Raw genomic sequence first — 26,227 nt, 5'->3', positions numbered from 1 at the left:
TGATTCAGAAAAGAGCCTGCATCTGCTTCACTCCCTCACTCGAGGAAGCCTTAGTGCTCCAAGTATGTCATTGAACAGGAAATCCCCTGTGTAGGAGAAGATGCAGAGCAAGTTCTGCCTTCCCATGGTTTACAGGTGAGGCATAAAGTTTCAAGCAGTATCAGTGAAAATACCCCTGCCTTTTCTCATCAGAAGCCTTGGTGCATCTCATGAAGTAGTCTCAGGCCCAAGGCAAAACACCCTTTGCCAAGGCTGGGGACGAAGTATATGTGAAATAAAAATTATGGGGGTGGACTGCCACCAGCTTGTGGAGTTTTGATTTGTTTGTCACTGAGTCTGCAGAGCCACTCTTGGGCTGTACTGTTTGTTGTTTACTGGGCAAAAGTCCTTTATTGGTATGCAAAGAGGTTGCAAAGCAACGCTTGATAGTGTGTTTGACTGCACCCTTTCTAAATCCACATTTTACTGTGAAGGAGGGAGTTAAACATTGTTTTGAAAGAAATTATTAGTGAAGTTTAATCATGATGGAAAAGAAAGGAAGAATATGTGACCTTTATTGGAATAAATCAGGAGGGCTTAAGCAGTGGGAGCTGAAAGCAGATGGAGGCAGGAGGGGAAAAGGGACTGTAGGGAAAGGAGGGTCTGGAAAGACAGAGGAGTGAGAAAAGTACAGGCTGGAAGTTAGCAGCACGTGAAAATCAGATGTTGGAGAGAGATTAGTAAACATTAGAGTCCAGATCTGGGAATTTTATGCGGAATCTGATGACTCCTTATTTCTGCCTCTGATAATATGATGTGCATGCCTACTGTCGACTGATATTACCCAGGTGAGTGTCCTTTCCTCTAGCATCCTTGGAAAACTGAGGAGCTCAGAGGAGCAGAGAGAGGAAAAGACAGGGCTGAGGAGGAGGAGAAGCAGTCGAGTCCCAGTGTCCTTGAATAGCTCCCATGGATCTGGAGGGAGAAGCTGACAGCCTGGCTCTTAATCTTGCTCCTGCGGCAGCTTTTGGCTTTTGGCCAGCTGGAGAGTGAATCTCTGAGGCTGATACAGCCTTTCAGCCTTCTTGCAAAAGCTTTTAAACAGTTTTCTGTTCGATATGCACCAGATAAGGCCAGGGCTCCTGCCTTCCTGCATGCTCTTTGGGTTTCCAACTCTTTCTGAGTTGAGATCACGTTAGAAAAAAGAACTTGTAAAATGACATCTAAACTTAGTTTCTTTGTTACTCTTGTATTAAATTTGCTAAACTACTGTGTTTTCCTCACTGCCAGGATGGGAAATTCACTCTATAATGTGATATCCAGCTGTGGTATTTTTGCTTCCTACATCACCATGAGTTTTAAGGCTCCTGCCTTCCACACTTGGCCTGACAAGGAACCGCAGGACAGCAGATGCTTCATGGCTGGTCAGGTTTCACAGCAGCAACAAGAGTAAAGCTGTGTTTCCCCCATAAAACAAAAGTGCTTCAAAGCCACGCAGAGAAAAAGCATTCTGAGGAAAGGAGATGCCTGTTTTGCGCGGTGGTGGAAAACGGCTTCTGGTTTCAGGTTCTTAGTGCGTTTTAAATATAGTGAAGGCGTACCAGTGAGTGGCTGGGCTTCATCTAGGTCACTTGCTCGGGTGCCAAAGGAGCAATTGCACTGCCGGTACCTGCTGCTAACACACAACAAATGCAGCTCTCTAACAAACTTTGGAGCTAGGAGGTAATTTCAGATAGGAAGGCTAAACAGGCTTACCTTGCAGAAAGCTGTAGGAGGGCAAGAAACAGACAAAAGCCAAATAGGGAAGGGAAGGGAAAGGAACAGCACAACAGGAAAGATCTTTATTCCTCAGATTTTATGAGCCCTCCTGGATTTTGTGGCAGGGAAGCTGGCATCGCGTTAGGAATGCGGAACTTTGATCTTCGTCCCAGTCCTACGCTAGCGTTTCCGAGCTGATGGCAGAGCAGAATTGGCTCCTGTGTCAGATTATGGTCTGTTGGCCTTTTAGGTGATGATGACTACCTCTGTTGATCATGGTATGTGTATGTTAAAGGAAAAAAAATACATTTCTTGTTTTATTATTCTTTGTAAGCCTGTGGCATCAAAGAAACAGGCTGCCCTCACTGCTCTCACAGCTGCTGCCTGTGTCTGTGCTGTATATATGCTAAATTAATTGGAAAAACAGGGACAAAAAGGCATTTAGTTCGGGTCACCCAGTTGGACTACAGCAAATGCATGACAGGCTTAATTGTTGTTTTTTGCCAAAGAGCAGGTTGGCAAGGGAGGCACTCCAGCCTCTTCTGATGAAATCTAAACTTTTTCCAGTGCTTTTGGAGGCAGGATGTCATGAGAGTGGGGTCTTCATGCACTGCCCAGACACTGTCATATTGACAGGGTAGGATGATGGGGAGCGTTAAGGCAGGTTATTTATCTTTTGTCAACTGTGAACTCAGCTTTCAACCTTGGTTCATCACAGTTTCGTACACGTAGCCTGAGAAGGCACCACAGCTCTCCCTTCACAAGAATAAGGTACTTAATTAATGTGGTCTTGTTAAATGCATCAGGCTCTGGCGCCATGCTAAAAGCAAACATATGCAGCAATCTTCTTTGCCCCAAAGTTTTCTGCATCTTTCCTGGGAAGCGACATCAACAAGAAAATGCTCCAGAGGACCCAGATGACTTAATGGCTTACAAAGTTTGGGTTTTCTAAAATTACTTCTGTATAAACATGCAATCTCACATTCTCAGGAAGAGTAAGCTGTCAAATGAAGGGAGTGGGCACAATGTTAGCTCTCAACACTCTTTTTCCAATAGCCATGTGGTTTTGAATGATTCAGCATCTCAGTATGTCTTACATATTGCAGCAAGAATTAATATGTGATACACAGTGTGCATATTTCACACTAATTAAAGTGATTTTCTGCTGAATTCCATGGGGAAAGGGTACTGAAGGATGTAAAGATTAAACCGAATATAAACTCTTAATAAGAGTGGTCAGAGAAATGTTGCTAATAATGGGTACAGAGAAGAATTCATTTCCTATCCTTTTTCTTTCCGGGCACTTGACTTCAGTGGAAGTTATTACATGTGCAACCCAGTTGTTATTCTTCAAGAAATGAATGTGTTACCTTTATAGTATTTATCATTCACATAACCTGACTGGTTTTTGTTTGTTTTTCTTTCTTTTCTTTTTTCTTCCAGGCCTTCTGCGTTATCGAGTAGCCCGACATACTCAGAGCTTCCGTTCCTTAGAATTTCCCCACACCGAAATCCTGCTGCAACATCGGAGTCTCCCTTCAGCACCCCACATCCCTACATTAACCCCTACATGGACTACATCAGGTCTCTGCACAGCAGCCCGTCCCTCTCTATGATCTCGGCAGCCCGCGGACTCAGCCCAACAGACGGTGGGTTAAGACAGACTTCCTGTTTTCTGTCATTGTAGCAACTTGAGTTATATTAATCTTGTCAACATTTTTCCCCCTTGTTCAAAGCAGCTTCAGCAGGTTTGTCAGACATATTCATTATGTCATAAATGTTTCAATACTTCATCAGCCGATCACAGCTCATTTGTACATCTCACAAAGGTTGAAACTTCGGGGAGAAGAAAAAAAAAGCTCTGCTTCATTCAAAATTTAAGCTGGAAGGGTGGTGTATGTCTTGTGGCATTTTTTGTTTGTGGAGCTGACCAGGGATGTGATGCCCAGCTCCCAAGAAATCTGTTTATCCGCAATGATTCAAGCCAGATTCTTCACGAGTGTAGATCACTGTATTACCATGGAGTCCTTCAGGTGTGACAGGCTTGTTAATTAAAAAAACATTTTTCAGTCATGTAAAGCATGCACTGACTTGTATTTATTCAATAGTTCTGTTAAAGTTATGTAGAATTATTTCACTTTACCCTAGCCAATGATAAGTCCAAATTAAATGATGCTAATGTAGAAGAAGAGGCTGATGATCAAGTCTAGCCCCTTTACTTTAAATGATGGGCAGTGTACTTGAAATATTGATACTTTAGGTCTTGGTCTGACCATGGCTATTACTTTGTGGGTGATTTGTGTTGAAGTGAACTCCTGTGATCACTCTTGCCATTACTCTGGCACATTTCCTATTCATTTCAATGGAATTTTGCTGAAGTGAACAATGAATAGAATTGCAGAAACGATCAGTCTTGTTAGCAGTAGGTTTTTCAACAACAAAGTAAGTAGTTTAACATTTGAAAATTGTAGCATTTGCTGAAGAGAGCTAAAATACAACATACTCCCAAACAAATACGCAGTGAAGATAATTAAACTATGATTTTAATTATTGGAAAGATCTTTCCAGTGTATGCAGAAACTTACCAAACAGAGTTAAACTGTCTTTAGCTGAATTTGAAAAATGAGCAGTGCACCCTATCTAAAAGGATAACTAATTACTCCTCGCTTATAAGAACATATACCTTTACAGTTAATCCATTAGTTATGGGCACATATTCTTATGAGAATAAATTTTAATGACCTATTGTCAATCAAGGTATATGGCAGGCAGACAGGGCTTTCCTAGCAGCACTTTGAATGTTGTATGAATCCTTACTAATTCTAGTCTTTTTATTCTAACCAAAATATTAAACCAGAATATTTTGAAGGAAAAATTTGAATGCTCTGAATTGCATATTTTGACTTGGGGAGCTCTGGAGCTTTTGATATCGGATAAACATGGTAGAGCTATAATGTGATGGCATAAATTGGGAAAACTCTTGCACCATGTATTTGGGCTTTTCACAAAAGCTAATATGCAGAACACTTTACTGTCCTTCTTTCAATAAACATCAGCCCACATTCCTGCAGAATTTCATTTATGCTTAAGGCATGCTCCAGCTGCACATACAAAGAAAAAAGGAAAGAAGTCCACCTGTCACACAACCGTATGACATTAACCTGTGTATATTCTCGGTCTCAGGTACATAACACTGAATTGACTTGCATAGATGTGGGCACATAGTGCTGTCTGAGATACTCTGGGGGTATCTGACCCAACACCCAGCTGGTACTTCAAGAAGGCAGAGATTGATCTCCTAGGGGTGTTTTGCCATGTTCACCAGGTCAGTGGTGATCTCTCTGAAACCCTACAATGCCTCAGGGTAGAATTTGGTTCCTGATTCTGACACCTAAATTTAGGCCTCTACAGTATAGAAATCTGTCACCTTGGTGTGCTGGTTTACCTTTATAGTCCAGTGAGATCTGCATGGTGCAGTCAGTGAAGCTGTTTGGTTCACCCAAATGCAGACACTTGCATGTTACCAGCTGAGTCCGGAGCTCCAGCATAACTATGACGGTGCCAAGATTCATCTGTCTACAGCATAGGTCTCAGTTTGGGTCTGTGAAATACCTTGCCTTGATCCAGCTGCCACCTCAGAAAGGCAGTTTTCTCCTCTAAGGCCTTTCTCATACCTGCCAGCTTCATGTGGGTGCCTTGTGTACCCAGGGGCTTTCAGATGGCACAGGACACTCAGGTGTGGACAACATCATTGGATACTCCAATGTAAGGCTCATTCCCTGAGCTTTAAATGCTGACTGTATACACAACCTTAGCCTTTCATGAGTACAAGATAAACTTACTAGATTAAGCTGCTTTCTCTAAACTTTAAACAAATACATCTCAGTTTGTTTTCCCTGGGCTCACAGCTCATCTTTGATCAGTTACCACAGCCCAGGTGTTGTGCAGCACCTCATGAAAACAGAGTAACTTGATTGAGGCATTGGACATATTTCAGTAAAACAAATACGTATTGAAAAGCTGTTAAATTTTTTCTCTGGAATCCATAGTTTGTTGTGTGATCAGTCAGACATACAATGAAATGCTTTTTTCACGTGTAGGTTCCTGTGATCAGATAGTCCAAATCACAGCTTGGGCACTACTAGAACACAAATAAAAAAAACCCTGTGATTTAAGGGGGTAAATGCATGTAGTGGATGAATAACAACGGACACCATGGCTTAAGTCATGCAGCATTTGAACTATGAAAACTTGTAAGTTGTTACTATTCTTCTGAAAGTTATAGTGAGATTTCTCTTGCTACCTTAATTGCTTTAGGTCAGTTAGGTAATTAGGTCAGTGTGCTCTTGGGCTCAGTCTGACTCACAAATCTGGGGATGGCCAGGAGCCAGAGCGATCTGGAACATAACAAAGAGCAGCTTCATGCTCACTACAAGTCTTGCCAGCTGTAATTAATGACTACCACAGCAGCAGCAATGGTAGAGAATCTTCTGTCTTGTCACTTCACCTTACCCAGCAAAATCAGTGAGCCAGTGGTGGCTGAGGAGTCCTCTGAGTTACACAGAGGGTTTGGGGCAGGAGTAAGAATGGAGTTATTGGTGTGTGTAGAGCAGAGTGCTCAACTGAAGCTCAGCAGTGACCACAATGCAGAAGCAACTGCCTCCCTTGGTTCAAAAAGCATGAGCAAAGCTGAAGCTACCCAGGAATAAACAGGAGAAAATTCAGGGCTGCAGGCCTTCCATTTACCCTTCATTTACCCTTCATGCAATACATCATTTAGTAGGCTAATTTTTTATGTTTGAAGAATGTAGTAAGGAATGATCTTTAAAGAGCACCAGGGCATTTTTCAGCATATGGAACATTTAGTAATACAATTATGTCCTCACTATGTTTTCTGCAGCAGTTCATTTGAAAGTTTGCAGCCAATATTATTGCTAGTTAACCCAGACGCTTATGTCAGAAAGCTCAGGAAGTATTTTAAGTGTGTCTGGAAAGATATGGTAGTTGCCTACTGCTATTAAACTTTTAAAATCAGTGATTCAGTGTAAGTTATTCCTCTTTTAAAATTTGGTCTGAATACTTTTCTTGCCATTTCACAGAAAGTGGTGGTGGCTCAAGTAGACTATATTTAATTGAGAAATTAATTTGTAATTTGGAAAAAATGCCAACAAGTTTTAATTTATATCAGCTCATTTTTTATGCCATTACTGTTCCTGTTTGATGTACTTGTATTTCTCTGAACCTTTCCTGAAACTAGTTATATATAACATTATAACATCAAAAGCGCATTCTTTCATTTTCCTTGGTAAAAATAAAGTCAGATTATACACTTATACAATGCTGTTACTGAAGAAACTTCTCTCCAAACTCCAGTGCCATATTTACCTCCTTTAAGTTTAAATGTTGATTCTTTCTTCTAAGGTTTGTCTTTAGGATCTGATTCTCTAATGAACATAATTTATCCTTTTTAGTGATACTACTCAAATAACAAGATTCATATTATGGTGGTAATTGAAATAATTTCAGCTTAAAATTTTGTTTCTGTTCAAGATTCAGTTGCTCGTCTTGGAGAAGAATCTCATTAGATAATATGAAATAATTTAAAAATAATCTGTTGGAGTGTAGCCCATTACCCTAAGGAACTTGAAGTGTTTTAGGCAAACTTACATACCATCTTCTGGTGAGCAGAGTGTAAGAAAATTTTAATTGTTTTGCAAGTGGGACAAGTAGAGGGCAGAGATGGAGGCTGCTCACCTCAGGTCACATAGCAAGTCAGAATCAGGATCAAAGAGGTGAAGCCCAGCTTATTTTATGAATACTCATACAAGCCGTTGAAGTGAACCTCTACTTATTGTAGCATCTGAAGCCTGCTGAAATGAGATGATATTAAAATTATGTGGATTTTTGTGTTTGTCCAGAGTTGCCCATTAGTTGATGGCAAGCTTGAAAACTGCAGGTAAAGAAAAAACCAGCACATTATTTTTACAGGAGAGGAAGGCTAATGCAAGTTGTTATCAGAAGACTCATAAGCTCACTGACAGGGTATAGAACCTATGTAGTCTGCAATTTTGACTCTGCAATCATACTTACATGTCAAGTACACTTATATATGAACTTTGAAGAATGGGATGGCTGTATTCATTGAGTTTGATCTGTCCTCCAAAAAACCTACCCCTGTGGTGTTCATGGTATATATTGTGAAAACATACTTTGTCCTCGTTTACTCCTAAACTTATACACAAACTGCCACTGTGAGTGAAAATTTTCTGATCCTCTAAGCAGAGACTCCAGAAACTTGATTGCTTGTAGAAGTTCAAGCTGCTTTGTTACCTTAGAGACTGGAGTCCTTTGGGCCAGGGATGAGGTAAATGGGAATAAAGCTCCAGGAAGGTTTTCCTGCTTTTTTTTTTATGTCACTGAATAAATCATACTGGTTTCCATTGCTGTCAGCCTGTCTTTTTTTGAGTCACTTAATAATAAATATATAAAAAAAATGAGATCACCGAGCCCATTAATATTTTATGCCTTGCTGTTTTTTGAATAGTATCTTTGCAGGATCATTGGTTGAAATATATTGACCAGTGGTGGCATACTGCAGACATTGCATTACATTAAAAAATAAACAAGCTGTTTTAATAGCCAGAGAAACCAGCAATGTTGTAAAACTTTCCTTCTCATTTACCTTACGTCATTAACAGTGGGGTTTTTTTGTTGTGTTTTTAGCTCCACATGCTGGCGTCAGCCCAGCTGAATATTATCATCAGATGGCTCTGTTGGCCGGCCAGCGCAGCCCCTATGCAGACATCATTCCTTCAGCTGCCACTGCAGGAGCCGGTGCTCTTCATATGGAATATCTTCATGCCATGGATAGTAAGTGACATTTTCTAGAAATATAGGCAGTCCTACAAAGGGAACCATGTGGGTTGTTCCTGGTCAGACCCAAAAGGCCTCTATGCAAGTAGAGAAGTGGGGGTCAACGTAAGCCTCCTCATGAGGCTGAAGGGCCAACGAAGTGATTGCCAGATGTACAAGGGTTACATCAAGTCTGAAAGTAAACTCTGAAAGTAAGTAGGGAGAGGAACAGGACCGCTTTTGAAAACAGGTTATAAATTTTATTTCCAGCAGAGCTTGAGTGCTTTTGAAAATGTTCTTTTTTGATTCACAATCAGTAGTTCACTTCCATCATCAGGGTGAGTATTTCCCTGATGAGCTCCCTGTTAATAAAAGGTTTATGTCTGGTTTTCTGTTAGGAAAGAGTGCATGCTCCCCTCCTTTTTAGCAAGAGGTATCCATACTTACAATTTGTATATGATAGATGAAGAGACTTTGACACCACTTCTAAGGTGAAGCCGTTTGCTGAGTTCTCAAGGATCCTGACTTAGTTTTCCCTAATATTACAAGCCTTCTCTGCCCACTTCAGCATCTTTCAGAGCTCTCTACTGAAGGAGGAAAAGAGAACACCCCATTCCGAACTGCTCACAACTGCTTTTGATCAGCTACGAGGGATTATGCAGAGCACTCCCCCATAATCACACAATGCTTACATGCTTTTTGGGGTGTACTCGGTTCCTTCCAATAAGGGAAATAAAAGGTGGTGACAATAAAAGGTAGTCACTGTTGACTCTTGCTTGGTAGTACGGAGCAATACAATAGCATTAGGCCACCGTGTTGTCCCACAGCTTTTTAAAAATCTTTGTTAGCATGCAGTTTCTTCTTCCCTGCTGTTGGCTGCTGATCTCAAGGAGCACAGGAGTTGGGAGGTTCACTTCTGGAACACATGGGGATGTAGATAGCTACCCCTGCAGAACATATGCCTGGGAGTGTGAAGTAGTTAACTGATCAATGATTTTTACAAAGAAGCAGGCAAGACAAATAGTTTTGGAACTGGTCACGGAAACCACTTTCGTTCTGTTACCTCGATAGTGAAGGATTTTTGAATTCAGTTTCTGTTATCAGTCTCACTACACTGATAGTGTGCATAGTGATTTTATAGTAATATAACATAACTTGAATCCACCTCAGAAACACGCTAAACCCACACAAGTAGTCTACACTTGAACCAGAACTTAATCTGCAGGCTTCAGTGCTTGAAAGCTTAAGAATGTGATACTTCCTGATTTGGATTTTGAGAGGAATAGGGAGAGACGAGGTATGCTGCAGATTAACTTTATGCATATTAGTAATATCTTGCAGAATGGAAACTGTTATGCATGGTTCAGGTAATGTAAATCTGCTGCTGTGTTTCAGTTGCATTGACAAATCCCCAGCTTCTATGAATAGACATGACTTAATTCAAGTAAAGGGATCATAGAATCATAGAATAGTTTGGGTTAGAAGCGGACTTTAAAGGTCATCTAGTCCAACTCTCCCTTCAATGTTTTTGATTTCTGAATGTACGTAGGTAGCAGTACTAAACCACATATTGGGATGCAGACTTGATTGAATGGGTCTATTCAGTACAGAGGAAGATTGGTACCAAATAGGTGCCAGAAAACAAGAATAACAGAAGACATTGCAGTAATCATACAAATAATGGCATTTGTGCAAAGGACCTTCATGTCTTAATAGAGATTGTGCATGCTATAATCTATATAGAATTATACCTTTTGCATCCCAAGAATGTTATCTTTTTACTTAAAGGAAAATGTTTTGACCTTTGCCACTTCATAAAAGGTACTTAAACACTGTCTCTAATAAGGATATTTGCTGTCACCAGCTTTAGCTACAATGTATATGAAACGTGCTCTTTAATTTGTTTTGTGCTTGTTTTTAAAAATTAAGATCACGCATTTGAGATTCATTGTAGCAGCAACTTTTCAATTAAGGATTATTTCAGAGCTAAAGACAAAAAATGTGTAGCACCATTATGCAAATGGGTTATTTTTAAACAGTAAATAGAGAATTAAAATAAGAGTGAATCCTAGTAAGGTCACTCAGCTCACCTTCTGTATTTGATGAGAATGTGTTTAGTCAGGCAATAGCTGCTTTTATCTAAATAGAGTATGAAGTTACCCTTTTACTTTGTAAAAACTAATTAAAACTATCTTAACTTGCGTGGGTATACAGTAAATTAATTGTCATTAAGCAGGAATCTGAATGTCCTATCATTCATCATGTTAAAGAAAACCCCTTTCTTCTTTGTCAGAATTTTAGATTAGAAACAAGAACAAAACAATTATCATGAAGCCAATATTAAGACTTTTTTTTTAAAAAAAACCCAAAACAATAAGAATGCCCATGTTTGCATTTAATAACAAAGTACAGTGATCAGTGCAAAGCAATGACATTTGTTTGGATCTTTCTTCTTAAGACTTCGTATGGTGATCTTAAAAGTAATCTTTCGCCTTTGCCCAATCTTGTCAAAGGAAACAGAAGAGAGATTGGTAGTTTCCCTCATTATCTGCTATCAAATTCTGAGCAAGTTGACTCAACTCACTCAAAGGCTGCTGCTCATTTATTCTACACAACAACCAGATAGATACAAGCAAGACATTGTTCTTCTTTTGTGAAACAAGTCTGTCTCCTAATTGTGTGTTTATACAGCATCTAGCACAGTAATTTGGCATCTCTACCCTCTCCAGGAGTACAAATAATAATTCCAACACCAGCATGAACTGTGCACAAAGTGTGTTACATGCAGTTTGTGCAGTTTTTTGCCTTATGTTTTGTTATGTGGTGCTGGAAAGCTGATTTCAAAATGGGGATGATGTGAGTGGGAGAAGCATTAACCAGAAAGTTAAGTCTAGCCTAAAGAGCAGTAGACTTCTTGAAGCTCTGAACTTCGCTGTCCATGAACTGCCTAATACATTGTGGAAGAATAAGGCCAAGATTGCATACGCTTAATTGTTTGTTTTGCTCATCCTGTCCTGTGTGGCGTGTGAAGGTGACCAGAATTTTCCTTGCTGCTCTAAAGCTTTTCTGCAGTTTTGGTGTTGATCTCAAAGGGTCAGATGCACTACTTTTAAGTATAACATCAAAGCAACTAGGAGGGGAGTAGGTGGGGAACGTAGTGACAGTACCACAATGGCAACAACTGAAGTTCCTTCTTGTGGCTGTAAAGATACTGGATGCCAAAACTGTCTTTTTTAATTCCAAAAATTGCAGCCTTTTGGGTTTAATACCTGCATTTTTCACTTGAGGAATATGTTTTACTCTGCTTTTAAATAGTGTGCAGTGGAAGGCAAGCATGTTCTCTGAGGTTTCTAGATTCATCCTGAGAGGATTAATAGACTCACTCTGATTAACTTTTGCCTATGCTCACTCAGAATGAGAAGCTTTTCTTTTTCAAAGATATTCAACACTGACCTACCGCTTTTGGCATTAGAGACACTGATAGCAACCCTGTTGACAGAAAGAATTCAGCCAGCTTGATGAGTTAAGTCATTGTGTGAAGCTTTGGACTGAATTTGATTTCTGATTTTCAGACACAGCTGGAGAATTAGGGTGGAGCCGTTCCTTTTCGTCTCGTACTGATGACAGATATACCATTTTGAAAACTGAGAAAAAATTTATGACAAACTTTCATGAAGTGAAAACAAAGTTTACGCATCTGTGACCAGAAAACAGAAGGAAAAGAAAGAAAAAAAGCTTTAATGTAAAAAAAAGAATCAAGCATCCCATATCCACAGCCTTCAACAAAAACTAGTGCCTGAGACAGGTTCAAAGAAGTTTGATTTAAAGGGATGGAATAAAAAAGGTTTGATGAAGTTTGATTTAAAGGGGTGGAATAAATGATACATGTCTGAAGATTGCCTTATAAATGATTAAGCAATGCTAAAAACTTCAACTCAGAAATCAAATTCCTAGGCAAATGTGCTGGATGGCATATTCAATTTTGAAATTTATGATGGAGATAGATATCTGTTATTTTAGAATTGATCTCCATCCCAAGAATAAGATCTTTTCTTTTGACACCTGCTAGATTTTTTGTCGGCACACTCAAGTCTTTAATATCAGCTACTGACTTTTTATTACTGTAATGTCTGCTCCAAAAAGGTGGCATTCCTAAATAAATTTTCGCTGTCAGCTTCCATTTGCATGCTTTGACAAAGCTGACGTGTTTTTTTTCAGCACTTGCAAAGAGTTAAATGGATTTTTAGTGAATCAATGCTCCTTCATTTTTAGGTTTTAAGGCATTATTGAGTGGGAAATGTAATGCTTTGGTAGGAGAATACAGTGAGCAGATGAACATCTCAAATTACTAAGTAAATATTGAAGTGTTTCAGTTTAAAATAAATGCCTGAGCAAGGCTGAAAAGTTTGGTTTAGTATTCACAGGCACTGACAAATTGTGACCTATTCCTTTTTATAGTAACATACTAACTGAGACCGATGCGATGCTAAATGAATGGTTTAGCAAATGTCCTGCTGTGTAATGAGTGGTCAGCTCATGCTTAAGTCTTCTTAGGCATGTGAAACCTAATTAGACCACGAAGATCTGGAAAAACAGTAATTCCATTTAATTGTATTTTCAATTTTGAAAGTCATGGCCTCCCTTGCAGCGAATCCCCCTCTCCTGTGGTCAGACTATGTAGAGCTCTTGAGCAGCCTCCACTGTTGGCTCCCACCGTGAAGCAGAAATATTCCCTTTTGGCAGGAGCCTGTTGGCTCTTAGGAGGTTATTCCCACCCTGGGTAGCTGGAGGGGACTGACAAACTCCCAGATCTAGATGGGGCACTACCTGGAAGAGAAGAGGAAGCCCTGGGAGTGCTGTGTAGTCTGGCTTAAGCCCAGGCTCTGCCCCGCGCAGCTGGAAGGAGCATCTTTCTCCATCACTGGCCATGGATCTGGTGTGTCCCCAGTAGAGCGGGGACAGGGATGCCTTGGAAGCAGCTGGCAGGCAAGCGGGAGGCTTAATGGGTTGTGGGTGGAGAGGGGCCTCTTACAAGAGCCCTAGCATGACTTAGGCAAGGGGTAAAGGAGATGGGCTCAGTCCAGAAAGGGCAGGGAGGAGGAGGAGGGAAGTCACTGTCACTGCCATTTTTGAGAATCCGCAGGGTACCGCAGGGGTTATAAATTGCCCTCCTATGTGATCTGTCAAGGGTAACCGTGCTTCTCTCCAAGATCATAAAAGCTTTGTACAGCTGTCTATGATTTTTTTGCTCAGTTCTCTCTGACATGCAGGCTGGAGTACCAACGAGTCCGCTTAGGTGGTTGTGGCATGGAAAATAAATGGTGTCTGATCACAGAAGCAGCAAAACACAACTGTCATCTCCTGCTTTTATTGCCCAGTCTAGCTTCAAAGGGTAGATGCTCGGGTGCTAGTATTCTTACCAACTTCTCTACTTTTTGGTCATAGCTATGCACCCCCTCTCTAGTTAGCATCAGTAGCCATCAGTCCATGTTTAGCAGGTTTGTAATGAAGTTCTCAAATAAGTGGCAATTGCTTTGCAGTTGTACAGATTCAAAACTGCACTTCGGATCCATAAGAAGTAATTTTTCAAAAGTGTTTCTTCTGGAAATCACATTTGAAACTGTTCATACATGGCCATCAGTCGCACATGGTGACTCTCCATTGTAAATATAGAAATTTAACTGTGTCTTGCATATCGAAAGAGAGGGAGCTGTGCTTGTGCCCTCTGAGCATCTTTATGCTTTCTTGTGGGCACAATTAGGGCTGTGCCCATCAGTCTGAGGAAGACATAATTATGTTAATGGAACTGCAAAGCATTGCTGTCATATGTAGCACACCATTAGATTGGCTGGTAGTAACACACGATACTTTGGTAGCAGAGTTTGAGTAACATCTCATTTTGCTGGTCAGACAATGTCTAGCAGGTCTTGCTTGTGCCTTTCACTTGCTGTTTGACCAGGAACACTTGTACTTAGCTATTCCCTTGTAAAAGATAGCAGAGTTTATTTACCTTTAAAGCACTTGAATTATATCCTCAGCTGAGGCAAATTACACTACTGCTACTGACTTCAGAGATGTTATCATTTGTGCTGGCTGAACAGTCAGCAGAGGAGAGTTGTGGATGAAAGATACAAGTGCAAAGTATTACTGGTTTTGTTTTACCATGACATATACGTTATATTTCCTTACTAAATATGTTGCAGCTTCTTATAGTTGCTGCTGATTGTTGGGTTTTGTTTTAGCATGAATAAAAGATCTCTGCCTTTGAAAGACACGAAGCACAGCACTAATAAAGTATCAAACAGACACAGTACAATAGCAAGCTCATAAAAAGGAGATAAAACAGATTACAAAAAATAACGTGTAGTAGCTTTAAGAAGAAATAAATGGCTATGCTTAAGTTTTAAACGATGAATGAAGAATATGAATATTAATTGAAGACTGAAGTGGTATGGGCTGAGACCTGTTGAGGAGATGGAGCACAATTGAAAAGAAACCTCTGTATTAGCCAGATACCAAAGAGAATGGCCACCCATATTGGCTGATTGAGGCCAAACTAAGCACAGATTAGGTGAAGGACTATAGACAGAGATCTGATGACACAATCACAACAGCAATAAAGTGGCAGCTTTTAATACCAGATGAATACCAGGTGAGTCTAAGTGGAGTTGGTTCGGCTCTTCCCCTGTTTTAATGTTGGGTACATAAGCTTAAATACCATATTGAGAAAAGGTCCCGGGCATGAAGCAATGAGGAAGAATTAGGAAAAGCAGACCCGCAATGGAGTCTTGTGGGCAACTGTGAATTATTAGCAAGTTACAGAGAATGTCAGGGACTCTGGGAGAAGTAGCTGTAAAGTAGGCAGCAAACCCAAGACCAGTATGATCCTGGCTGTGAGGATCATTATGACTCAGTCCTTTACTACAGGTTAAAGGGATTAAAACAGTAGAAGCAGCAGTACTATTAAAGGAAATAGTTCAGCACGCAGTGGGGAAGCCAATTCTCTTCTTCTAGGTCTGAACCAGGATCGAAAATAATCAAATAAAGGGAAGAAATTTAAGGTGATATACCTTCCATAGGAACACAGAGAGTTGGGTTGACATGATAAAATAGAGCAGAAGAGGTAGAGATTTTCAGAGGAGCACAGAGAATTTAGAAAAGTAATATATATTTATTTAATTGTTATCTCTATGATTGTCTTCTCTTTGCTGCTTTGAAAAGCCTAATCTCTAGTTTTAAAGAAATCTGGCAATCCTAGGCCCTTGTGCATTCCAACACAAGAATACCATGGGATCCAGAACAAATTCAAATAAAGCCTGCTGTTTCTCAGTCTGATGCTGTGAATGTCAATTTGACTTCTGCTGACAGAGCTGGCTTTTATAGTGTTTTTTCAGTCCTGATTTTTAGTTTTGCATCACGTATCAAGCAGGCAGAGTTATGGTCAATGAAGGAAATGCTGCCTTCTCATTTCTACACTATATTTTACAGGTTTAGCTTTGGCTGTGTGTATTAAAGTGGTGCGGGTTTGGGTTTGATGGTAGCCCAGATCTGAACCGCTATCTCATTCCTCTTGGTTGAATTAATGATGTGAATGTCTAAGAAGCCATCAGATTCATAAATCACCAGAAATGAGAAGGATAACTCATAAAAGTCTTTTCCTTTTGTTTAGCAATTTATCATTTTGCTTGCACATTAATAAACAGAGTTCCCCTGAGGTAAGCCACAGGAAGATAGATTTTTCTTCCTAATTTTCCTCAATCATTGCCAGTAGATCACAAGTGGAGAGAGTGGGCTTGTCACAGCATGTTGGTGTCTTACAACTCCCTCTACCCATCACTGATAAAAAATAAATGTGATTAAGTGCCCTGATAGATAATTGTTTGTGTTTACATAACAGGCGCCAGATTTCCAAGTCCAAGATTGTCAGCCAGACCAAGCCGAAAGCGTACTTTGTCCATATCCCCCCTCTCTGATCACAGCTTTGACCTTCAGACCATGATAAGGACATCTCCAAACTCCTTGGTCACAATTCTTAACAATTCTCGTAGCAGTTCCTCAGCCAGTGGTTCTTATGGCCACTTATCTGCAAGTGCAATAAGGTAAGAATAGCATTTTCTACCTATATTGTACATTTTAATTTTCTGTGTCATGTACACACATGCAAATGTGAATGTATACTCAGATATTTAAGTTTGCTTTGTGAATATGTGTATTTTGCAGTTTCTGTAATGTATGTTCACTGGAGATTAATATAAAGTACAAAATACTTTTTTTTCTTGCTTAGAAAGGTAACCCCAAGCGACTTTCTGGGATATTATCGTCCAGTGCAGATAATACTCCATCTGACCAGCAGTAACAATGTGTGTATATCTGCTCAGAAATCATTTTTCAGAGAAGAAGCTCTAGGATAGATTTGTGACTTAAGTCACTTGGGTTCTTCTGGCTGTAGATATAACAGACAGGGAAATGTTCTTGCATTACAATCATCAGAGAGTAAAGCACAAATGTATGGTACTTTACAATTAAAATGTTTGGCTAGAACTTATTTGCATTCATCTCCAAGACTTTTTCATATTTTAGTTCATATATTGAAAGATTGGACTTTCTGTGGCTAAATTATCTTTTTTTGGGGGCGGGTAGGGGATATCAAGGAGGTGCTGTTATCATCCAATATACTGTGATTTTCACTTGGCTGCTTCACTTGTGCGTGCAAGAAAATGGTTGTTCTGGAGGCAGAAGAGCACAATAGCAAGGGAAGAGGTGGGCAGAAGTTGTACAGGAAAGGGAAGCAGACAGGGCACAGGGAGAAGGAACAAAAGCAAGAACAACAGAAAAACAAAAAGGGAGAGTAAAAGAAAATGAGGAGAAGCAGCAGAAAAAATGGAGATGCAACTGCAGAGCATCCTTGTATTTTTGACTTTGCTATATGTTAACTGAGAAAAGCTCCTTTGGTATTCCAAAATAATTCCTCCACATCTCCAGAGTCTCAGAAAATATTGGTTTTGCATTTATGACGCTTAAACAGAGAGTCGTCCTAGTCCCTGGCTTAAAAGCAGCCTCTACCTTTAATATGCAGTGAGACAAAGCAGCATGTCCCCACTGCAATTTCTTGAGATCTAAGAGGCACGCTTTTGGCAAGGCTCAGACATGCCTATCCAACAAAAATGACACACAACTTCAAAACCTGGCTTTGGGGTTTTGCACTTTTGGAGAAAATGGGGCACACAATTGGTGTGTTAGAAACTTGCCAAACTTTGAGAGTGACAGCGCTGAAAATATTTGGTATTAGTGTAAGTGCTGTTGGATTTTTTTAAGCACTTCTTTTCAACATTTGTGATTCATAGCTCTGATGTACTTGAATAGCTATATAGTATTTTACAGGTATGATATCATAGCTCTGCAATACAACTCTGCAATCTTTGTAAGCACGGTCCCAATTACGAAGCTCCATAATGTGGAATATGATATGATAGCTGGCAGCAGTTTTGGACCACATCTGTTAAATACGTGCACTATGTGGAGGTGTACTGTCCCCACTGTCGTCAAGATGAGATGACACGTCAATTACTAACCTCCTTTTCCATTGCTTGTGACTTTGATAAAGCAAATAGTGCATGAAAGTTGGCATCATCTCCACAGTGGAGTAAGTCTTCTCTTTTTTAACTCTTCCTCCATAGCTGGAAATAATGGTATGTGTTTTTGACAGGCAGAATTACAAACCTAAGTGCCATCCCTGCAAAGCCAGGGTCAGATAAATAGTTTTGTTGAAGACAGTTGTGGAACTGGAGTGAGTTATGGGCAGAGACTGAGTAAGGGTGCTAAGGAGTAGAACCCTGAGTCTTGGGAAGTGGTGTTGCTGAAGAAAGCAAGGCTTGTGTGACGGAGCCTGTGGCCGACGGCAGCTTAAAGCACTTCCTGGCCATACTTTCCAGGAATGCGTAATCCAAAATTTCACACCATTTTGAATTAATATTTTTTTCTTTTTGATAAGAGATGCCCATTCAACATGAAAAGTGGGAAATGTTCTCCGTTCTTCCCAGTGGAAAGGAGTGGAAGGGAGAGAGTGAGCACTTTTTCCAGCTTTGCCATTCACCTTGTTAACTTCTCCCATGTGCACCTGTCTATAAAAGAGCTACACCAAAATAAACAGTGACGTAAGATATTAAACCCAAGGCACATTTCATTGCTTTAATAAATTTCAAGACTAAATAGCAGAAAGACTGTCAGTAAAACTTAATTTATCGCAGCTCACTGTCTTGTAAATAATGCATTCAGCACAAGGACTGCTGTACTGAATCAAACCGTAGGTTCATCCCATTTAATATCCTGTCTGCAACAGTGATCAAGTGTAGAAAAAGCTTTTCCTAGTTTAAAATCCCAGCTTCTGGAAACTTGCGGGTAAGTCTCATAAGAGTTGCTGCAAGAAAATGATACAGTTCAGCAGGCCACTAGGTGGAATTGCAAGACAGGAAGGATTTGTATTTTAGGCAACATCAGTAGCATTAACTATACTTAACATGACACAATCCTTCTACTTTTAGGTCGTTTCAAATCACTTTTAACTAAGCCCAAACAGTTTACACTTGGCAGCATTTTTTCATGGTAGATACCTATCTAATGCTGAGTATTTCCAAAAAGCATCAACAAAGTTATTAATTTTTCAGAATGAAGTTAGGGAAGAAGAAATTTTTCCATACAAACTAAAAGACCTCTTGCTACCTCTTCACTGAGAAGCTACAATTTGCCAGGGATGTTGCCTAGATGGTTTAGACATAATCTTTGCTGTTCTTGAGAAATTGTCCCATTCAGACAAGTGATAAGACCTTAAGAAGTTTCTATCAGTGTGTGTTAAATAGACTAAGTGTTGAGCATGTTCCAGTCCAGGGCTCACAGAGAGCAAGGAGGATCTTTCCCTGCAGCTGCAGCTCTGATTGATCTGGTACCTCCTTGGGAAGCCTGTGGAGGCTGAGCTGTCTGCCCAACCATAACAGCCTTCCCTGAACGTGAAAAGGAGAGTGGTCCTCTGGGGAGACAGGAGTCAGAGCAGGAACTGTCCAGGTTAAGCAAGCTGGGACAAAATGCTTTCATGTGGCACAACATAGGATTTCACTAGAAGAGAGAAAAAGCTGCAAAATAAAGTGTGCCCAAGGCAATCATTAAGGAGAATGAAAGTACTGCCCCCTTGTGCTTTGATACCATCTCTAATTTCAGGGTTGCACAGGGTTTTTTCTCAGGGCCCCTGCCTGCTTCACTGCACAGGCTGAACATCTTCCCTGGCTCAGTCAGAGCCTCAGGATCCTGCCTCACCCGTCCTGGGCAGCTGTAAGAGAGGAGGGAGCCTCTTAGCTGGTTGTTTGCTGCTTGGAGGGCAGACCCTGCTCTTGCAACACAATCCCAGCCTGCTGCTGGACAAACTGAACTAGTAGGAGGTAACCACCAGGCTCATACAGTTGCTCTTCTGGAGGCCCAGCCTACCATTTTTACTTCTGCAGAGGAGCCTAATTACTCACAGCCATGACTTGAAGCTACTGGCAGCTGTTTTGAACATTTTGTGTGCTGTGTCATGTTAACTAACCCAGGAGATCTGGTCTCCATGCCTGAAATTGGGCAACCACAAGTGGCACTTTTTGATTCACGTGCCTGTGCAAAATGAGCCTTACCCTTTCACCTCAGAGGGAGGCTGAAAGCATTAATGAGTTGGAAGCACTTAGATTATGCAGTGATGAGCACCGTAGAGATCAGGAGGGTATCAGTAATTATGGATTCGCTGGTAGTTTAAATATGGTGGAACTAAGGCCTATAGGCAATATTCTGGGAAAGGAGAAGAAAAATACCAGAGACTCTCCTACTGAAGACTATTGTGTATCTTGTGCAGTGAATGAGTTATGAATCCTGCAGTGGGGAAAAGAGGTGCGTGGTCACCTAGCTAAAAGCTGACAAGTCAGCACATGGGCAGGTTTAGTTCTGGTATGTTTGATTTTGCAGCCTCAATATTCTTTTAACCTGTTTTTGCAAAGGTGCTACTTGTGTTAAGAAAGTGTCTCCAGGGCCTGACTAGTCTTTCCATTGGCAGAAAAAAGTACGTCGTGTGGCTAAAAGATTACATCTCATACTTCACACGCCTTTTCAGCATAGGACCCTCTATATGAGCACTGTGCGATGTTGAGGACGAAATAATGCAAAAGGAGCTTCTTTATGGGCTCTGTTTTTACAGAGCCGAGCACAGAAGATCTCTGGTCCTTGACATGGGTACTACTGCAGTTTGAATAATAAATAATAATAGTTTAGCACAATCCAGATAGGGCTTGACTTGGCGGGTGCTTTGTCATTGTCAGCTGGCAGTGTAATGCTGTATCCTGACTACTGGCTGAGTACTTGAAAAGAAGATGTCGCTCCTGCTGACAGCTAATAGTGGATCTCCTTTAACACACCAGGTAGAGCTTTTACTTTGTGCATTTGAAAACACCTGGTTTAGGTCTCAGCTGGGAGAGATTATGCAGAAAGGAGGCATATGAAATAGCATCAAATGAGGATAATCCTTCATTTGACATTTACTCATTTGGTTACCTGCCTCAGTCCTGCAGTGCAGCACCCCTGCTATTAATCTTTTGTCAGGATGTACTTAATGTTATATCTGCTACCTGTGACAATTATTAGACTTTGCACTTCACTAGCACTTCTTTTTGAAAGGCAGCATGGCCTAGAGTGAGTATAGAGGGGGTAATCACTTCCCATGATATTAAGAGTACCAATTCAAAACCTTTACAAAAGATTAGCTAGTCTTTAATAAACACAGGAGGCTGGGGCTTCATGTTTTATGTCATCTGAAATTCAGAACCTCTATATTTTTCTAGTCCCTTAGCAACTCTACAATACCAAATTTACAAAGTCATTTTTCAGAAAATGAGCTGAATTCCCTGTAAGCTACAAGGTGTTTAAATCAGGAGTAGTTCTACCTACTACAAGAGACTTCCTTTGGGTTAGGCACTTGTAACTGCAAATACACCTTAGCCATCTCATAATGTGTTAAAATTCAGTTTCATGTGAGCACAGGAGCCCTTTGGGATCTTATCCAAGGTTTGGAAGAAACTGAGGAAGCACAACTCAACTTCCCTTCCCCCCCAGGCTCTGCCCCTGCTTCCCTGATGTCATCAGAATGCGAAGGAACAATTAACATAGCATGGTTAATTACAGCCAGATCCTGGTTGTTCTGACTCACATCAGTTTGCTCTGAGCTGATTTGAAGCCGAGTATCAGGGAATGGCAGTAAGGATATTTGGACAAAGAGTACTAGAGAAAGATAGCCAGGTGTGTAGGGTGAGCTTAGGCAGCAGTGGATTAATGTCAGTGAGGAAGACAAGAGTGTTCTTCTGCAAGCAGGTGTTGGATTCTCCATAATTTCCTCACTTCATATAAGCTCCTTATACAGAGCGTTTGTTGTATAACTAGTCAGTGCCCTTCTCTCTGAACTGTTTCATATCTAGAGACAAATGACCGTATATTAATTTCTTCAATTTTCTTTAGCAAACATGGAGAGAAAAGCAAATAGAAAAATAAAAAGAGTTAAGATATACAAATGAAAATATAAAGTTATCACAGAGAAAAGTGAAAGTATCTCCAGCAGAGAGCCCAACAGTCTATTATGCACTGTATACAACAAGCAAAGAGTGTCCTTTTATCAGGTCTAAATTATCAATTTTTTTAATTTAACAGAAAGTCTCATAATTGTAAGACAGGGAGCCCTCATGTTTGCAGTCTTCCTTCTTTATTCAGTGTTTTATATTTTTTTCATCTCCTCTTATTTGTCTTCTTTCTGAGACAAATGGTTGTTTCAATCTGCTCTTCAGAGAGTTCTTGCATTGTCATTTCTGCTGATACTGTCAGAAACAGTCTGCCTCTACTACATGCAATAATATTCCAGAAGAAGACCAGCAATTTGAATGCACCATGATTTTCTGTGTTCTGTTTCCCATTCTGTTTGTCTTAACACATTTTTGCCATAGCTTCACATTTATCAAATTTTCATTCCTACATTGAATTCTACATTGAGGCAAGCAAGTGCTACTTGTGAATTGGCTCACATAATTTAGAACTGGTGTATGAGTAGTTCAGACTCTTCTTCAGTATTGCTATAGGTCTTGCTATCCGTATTGCTCATTCATCTGGCATACTTGGCTCTAAAGATAACCTTTAGCTGTTCACCGTGCTGCTCAAAATAATTTTGTCATATATGTAGATTTCATTTTTTCATTACTTGATTCTATGCCCAGGTTACTGACAATTGCACTAAAAAACAGAAGACCCATCTGAGAATTTGTATCTAACTTTTTCTAAGCACCAACTGCTCAGTTCTTTCATTTGATTCCTGTTTTAGACTCTAAGCCTGAAGTCTGTATATTTATGTAATTAAATCTGTGTAAAAGGACACAATCAGATGCTGCTTAATGAAACGAATCTTTAAAAGGACATGTTTCGAGTAGAACAGGTACAACACAATATATTCAGAAATGTTTTGCAAGAAGCTCCTTATGATAATATCACAGAATAGTTTGGTTTGGAAGGGACCTTCAGAGGTCATCTAGTCCAAACCCGCTGCACTGAGCAGGGACATCTTCAACTAGATCGGGTTGCTCAGAGCCCCGTCCAGCCTGGCTTTGGATGTCTCCAGGGATGGGCCATCTACCATGTACAAGATAAAAAGTGTGTTAAGTCTGTGAGCATTACAGGTGTTTTGCTGTTTTATTATCACTCTTATTGGAATCTGCCTAAGTGAGATGCAAAGCTGAGTGAAAGCTTTTCTTGCATTAAAAGGTCTCTAGTTAATTGCATATAATATGTTGTAAATGAAGGCTTAGTTGCAGTTCATACTGAATCAAATTCAGACCAGGTGTAACTCCACTGAAACAGGTTCTATTATGACTAGACATGTCATATATGTGCAGCACAGGGCTTTATTCTCCGTGGTCTTGTACTGTGTATGGCTAATCTAAAGAAGGGAATATAATGCTCTATCATGCCATAATAGCTTCATTTTATACTCTCTTTCAAGAAGTGTGAATGGCAGAGAAGTGCTACAAAGTGAATAAAAATGAAATTCGTCAGTATTGCAGAAAGTTGCATCTAATTCAGGCTCTGATGAAATGTAATTCTGCAGCTAGCCTCCTATAGAAAAGTCACATCGATTACAGAATGGTGACATTCAGGGAGATTGTTTTGGAGATGACCTGCATCTTGCATTAGAAAGTGGTGGATGTTTTTCACCACAAATACACATGAACGGCAAGATTTCTGCCTTCAGAAAGTGTATAAGGTAAGAGGTCAAGCAACATAAAGAATATAGAGTATGCAGGCACATGTTGCATGCACATTTACCTGTACAGATACACATATGTACAAGTGTGATTATATATAGATGTATGCCTGACAACTTGAAGCATCGTGCTCCAGACTGGTTCAGTGTTACTCAAAGAGTTTAAACTCATTGGACCCAGCGGATTATTAATTCCAGGAAAGTTCTGCAGCTAAGAGAAGTGTGCTGGAGCTTAACACTTCATTACTTCATTTTCAGACCCTAAAAGCAAGTATTAATTAACACTTTTAATATAATTAATGATACCAGTTTTAGAAACCCAAAAAATGCTTAGCTGTGAATTTAATTCCAAATCATATTTGCCAGAAGTGTCATAAGCGTGCAAGGAGGGAGCACAGATGAATTATGCAAGGTACTGTTAATACAAAGTCCAGTTAGGATACTAAGGATTCCTGAACAGGAATATCCCCGTGAGAAGGACAAAGCTGTCAATGCTGTCTGAGCACATAAGATTAATCAGTGTGGCTCTGTTGCTCTCTGTGAAACTATTCCATTTTGCTCCAGCATATGGCAATGTATTTGTGAAGAAAAATTTCACCTAGCCTAGCAGATAAAACAGAATAGATAATATGGTAAGTTGAAGAGAAGGTACAAACCACAGACTCTGTTAATTTTAAACTGGTAATAGAAAAGTGAAAAAAGAGGCAATGATGTATGTGAATTAAACACAATTGTAAAAATACTACTATTGTCTGATGAAAACTGGAAAAAATAGTATACCATATGCTATACTTTATTAGATACAGGATACATCTTTTTTTACAAATTCAGCTAGATGACTTGTCTCTAAGTTAGTGATTTTTTAATGAAATGTGTCAACATTACAAATGCAGAGGGATATTCGTGAAACCTAGTCAATTTTGAAAAATTATTTCAAAGGTTTTCAAGTCTCATACCTGCCTTTAAGATCACACCACATGTCTGGTTTCATAGTCACAGTCTGATACTGTTCTTCCCCTGTACTTAAGTGACAAGCCACAGAAGCAACCGATGTCTTGTCTCTGTTGTCTACTCAAAGCTCAGTGTTGTCAGTTAGAAAGAAGAGGGAAAATAACAAATTAAATCAGAACTCTTCTCTCATATTACTAATATATTGTGGGTAAAATGCTTCAAACAGAAGTACATTTTTACAGTTTCCCTTCCTGTAGTGCCATTTGGTTTTTGTTTTGCATCTAAGATATGTGAAGCAGTAAGAGTTTCACAAATCTCTTCAGGGCTGCAAGGTTTCTGAGTGCATCGTCACTCCTGTGACCCAAGCAATTTGTCAACAGTCACTCTTGCAGGTTGTTTCCATCAGGAGGAGAAGGAGATTACAGAGTTGGAAACAATTCCTTTTTTTTTTTTTCTTTTCCACTCTTGTTTGCTTACAAAGACCGTACACAAATTCCTGTTTCCACCAACTCAAAGAACAGGAGACAGTTTTCATATGTGATGTTCCTGGCTGCTGCTTCTCTTCCAGGTCCTGTCCAAGGAGAACTCATTGGCTTTCTCTCTTCTACATCTCTGTTGGGGTCAGACTACAAATCTGTCCTGCTGATTATTCACAGCTTTCCACATCTGACTGTGCAATGTTCCTGGCTGCATATTACACATATACGTATTTCCATCAAAATATATACATAAACTTCTGCGTATTAAGTCAGCTCATGCAGACCTCCTCTGCTCCCATGGCTCAGCTCCCAGCCACCCTTACTTACATCCCATTTTTTTGGACAGTGGCTACTACATGTCAGTTTACTGTGGGATGAATGAAGCTGTTTCTTACATTACTCCTTATGAAAAAGAGCATTTGAGCATGTGAAAAGCAGTATCTCATCACTGTTAACTTAATTACAAACTTGTATTTTGACTTAATTAAGATTGCCATGTCTGTAGGGCCCAGGATTTAGGACAGCATTTAAGGACTTGCTGAAGTCAATCGCTGAAGAATGTATTTCAGAAATATTTAAGAGTTATTAGGAGTACTTTCCTGAAGAGTAGCTTGGTACATTTGTAAAATGGGAAAGGTGCTTGTTTGCCCCTTAACAACATTACTAAACAATAAAAAAGGACTATGAAAGTCCAAATCAAAAACTGAAGGTGAAATCCTGGCCTGCTGGAAGGAAAGGATAAAAGCTCCATTGATTTCAGCGAGTCTAGTTATTCATCCAACATTTATTAGTGTGCTTCTGCACACTGGTTCTTGGTTCCACTTCCCCGCAGGCTTTATGCAACTCTTAAGGGAGAGCAAGACAAAGCAGTGTCATCTGTACCTACCTGAGCATGAGA

The 26,227-nt window shown here is 40.0% G+C and overlaps 1 protein-coding gene across 2 annotated transcripts in view; it reads left to right on the top strand.

Moving 5' to 3' along the window:
• The window catches only part of GLI3 (GLI family zinc finger 3), a gene marked incomplete at its 5' end in the record, with an annotated part of 196,013 nt that overhangs the window by 121,225 nt on the left and 48,561 nt on the right, over positions 1-26,227 (top strand). For both annotated transcript variants that reach the window (XM_080340446.1, XM_080340445.1), the window contains 3 exons: positions 3,181-3,386; positions 8,461-8,607; positions 16,487-16,688. In XM_080340446.1, coding sequence (XP_080196572.1) covers positions 3,181-3,386; positions 8,461-8,607; positions 16,487-16,688 — 555 coding nt within the window. The remainder of the gene's footprint in view (positions 1-3,180; positions 3,387-8,460; positions 8,608-16,486; positions 16,689-26,227) is intronic.

This window comes from Nesoenas mayeri, assembly GCF_963082525.1.
Source record: "Nesoenas mayeri genome assembly, chromosome: 2".
Taxonomy (NCBI): Eukaryota; Metazoa; Chordata; class Aves; order Columbiformes; family Columbidae; genus Nesoenas; species Nesoenas mayeri.
This window is presented reverse-complemented; position numbering and strand designations above follow the sequence as displayed.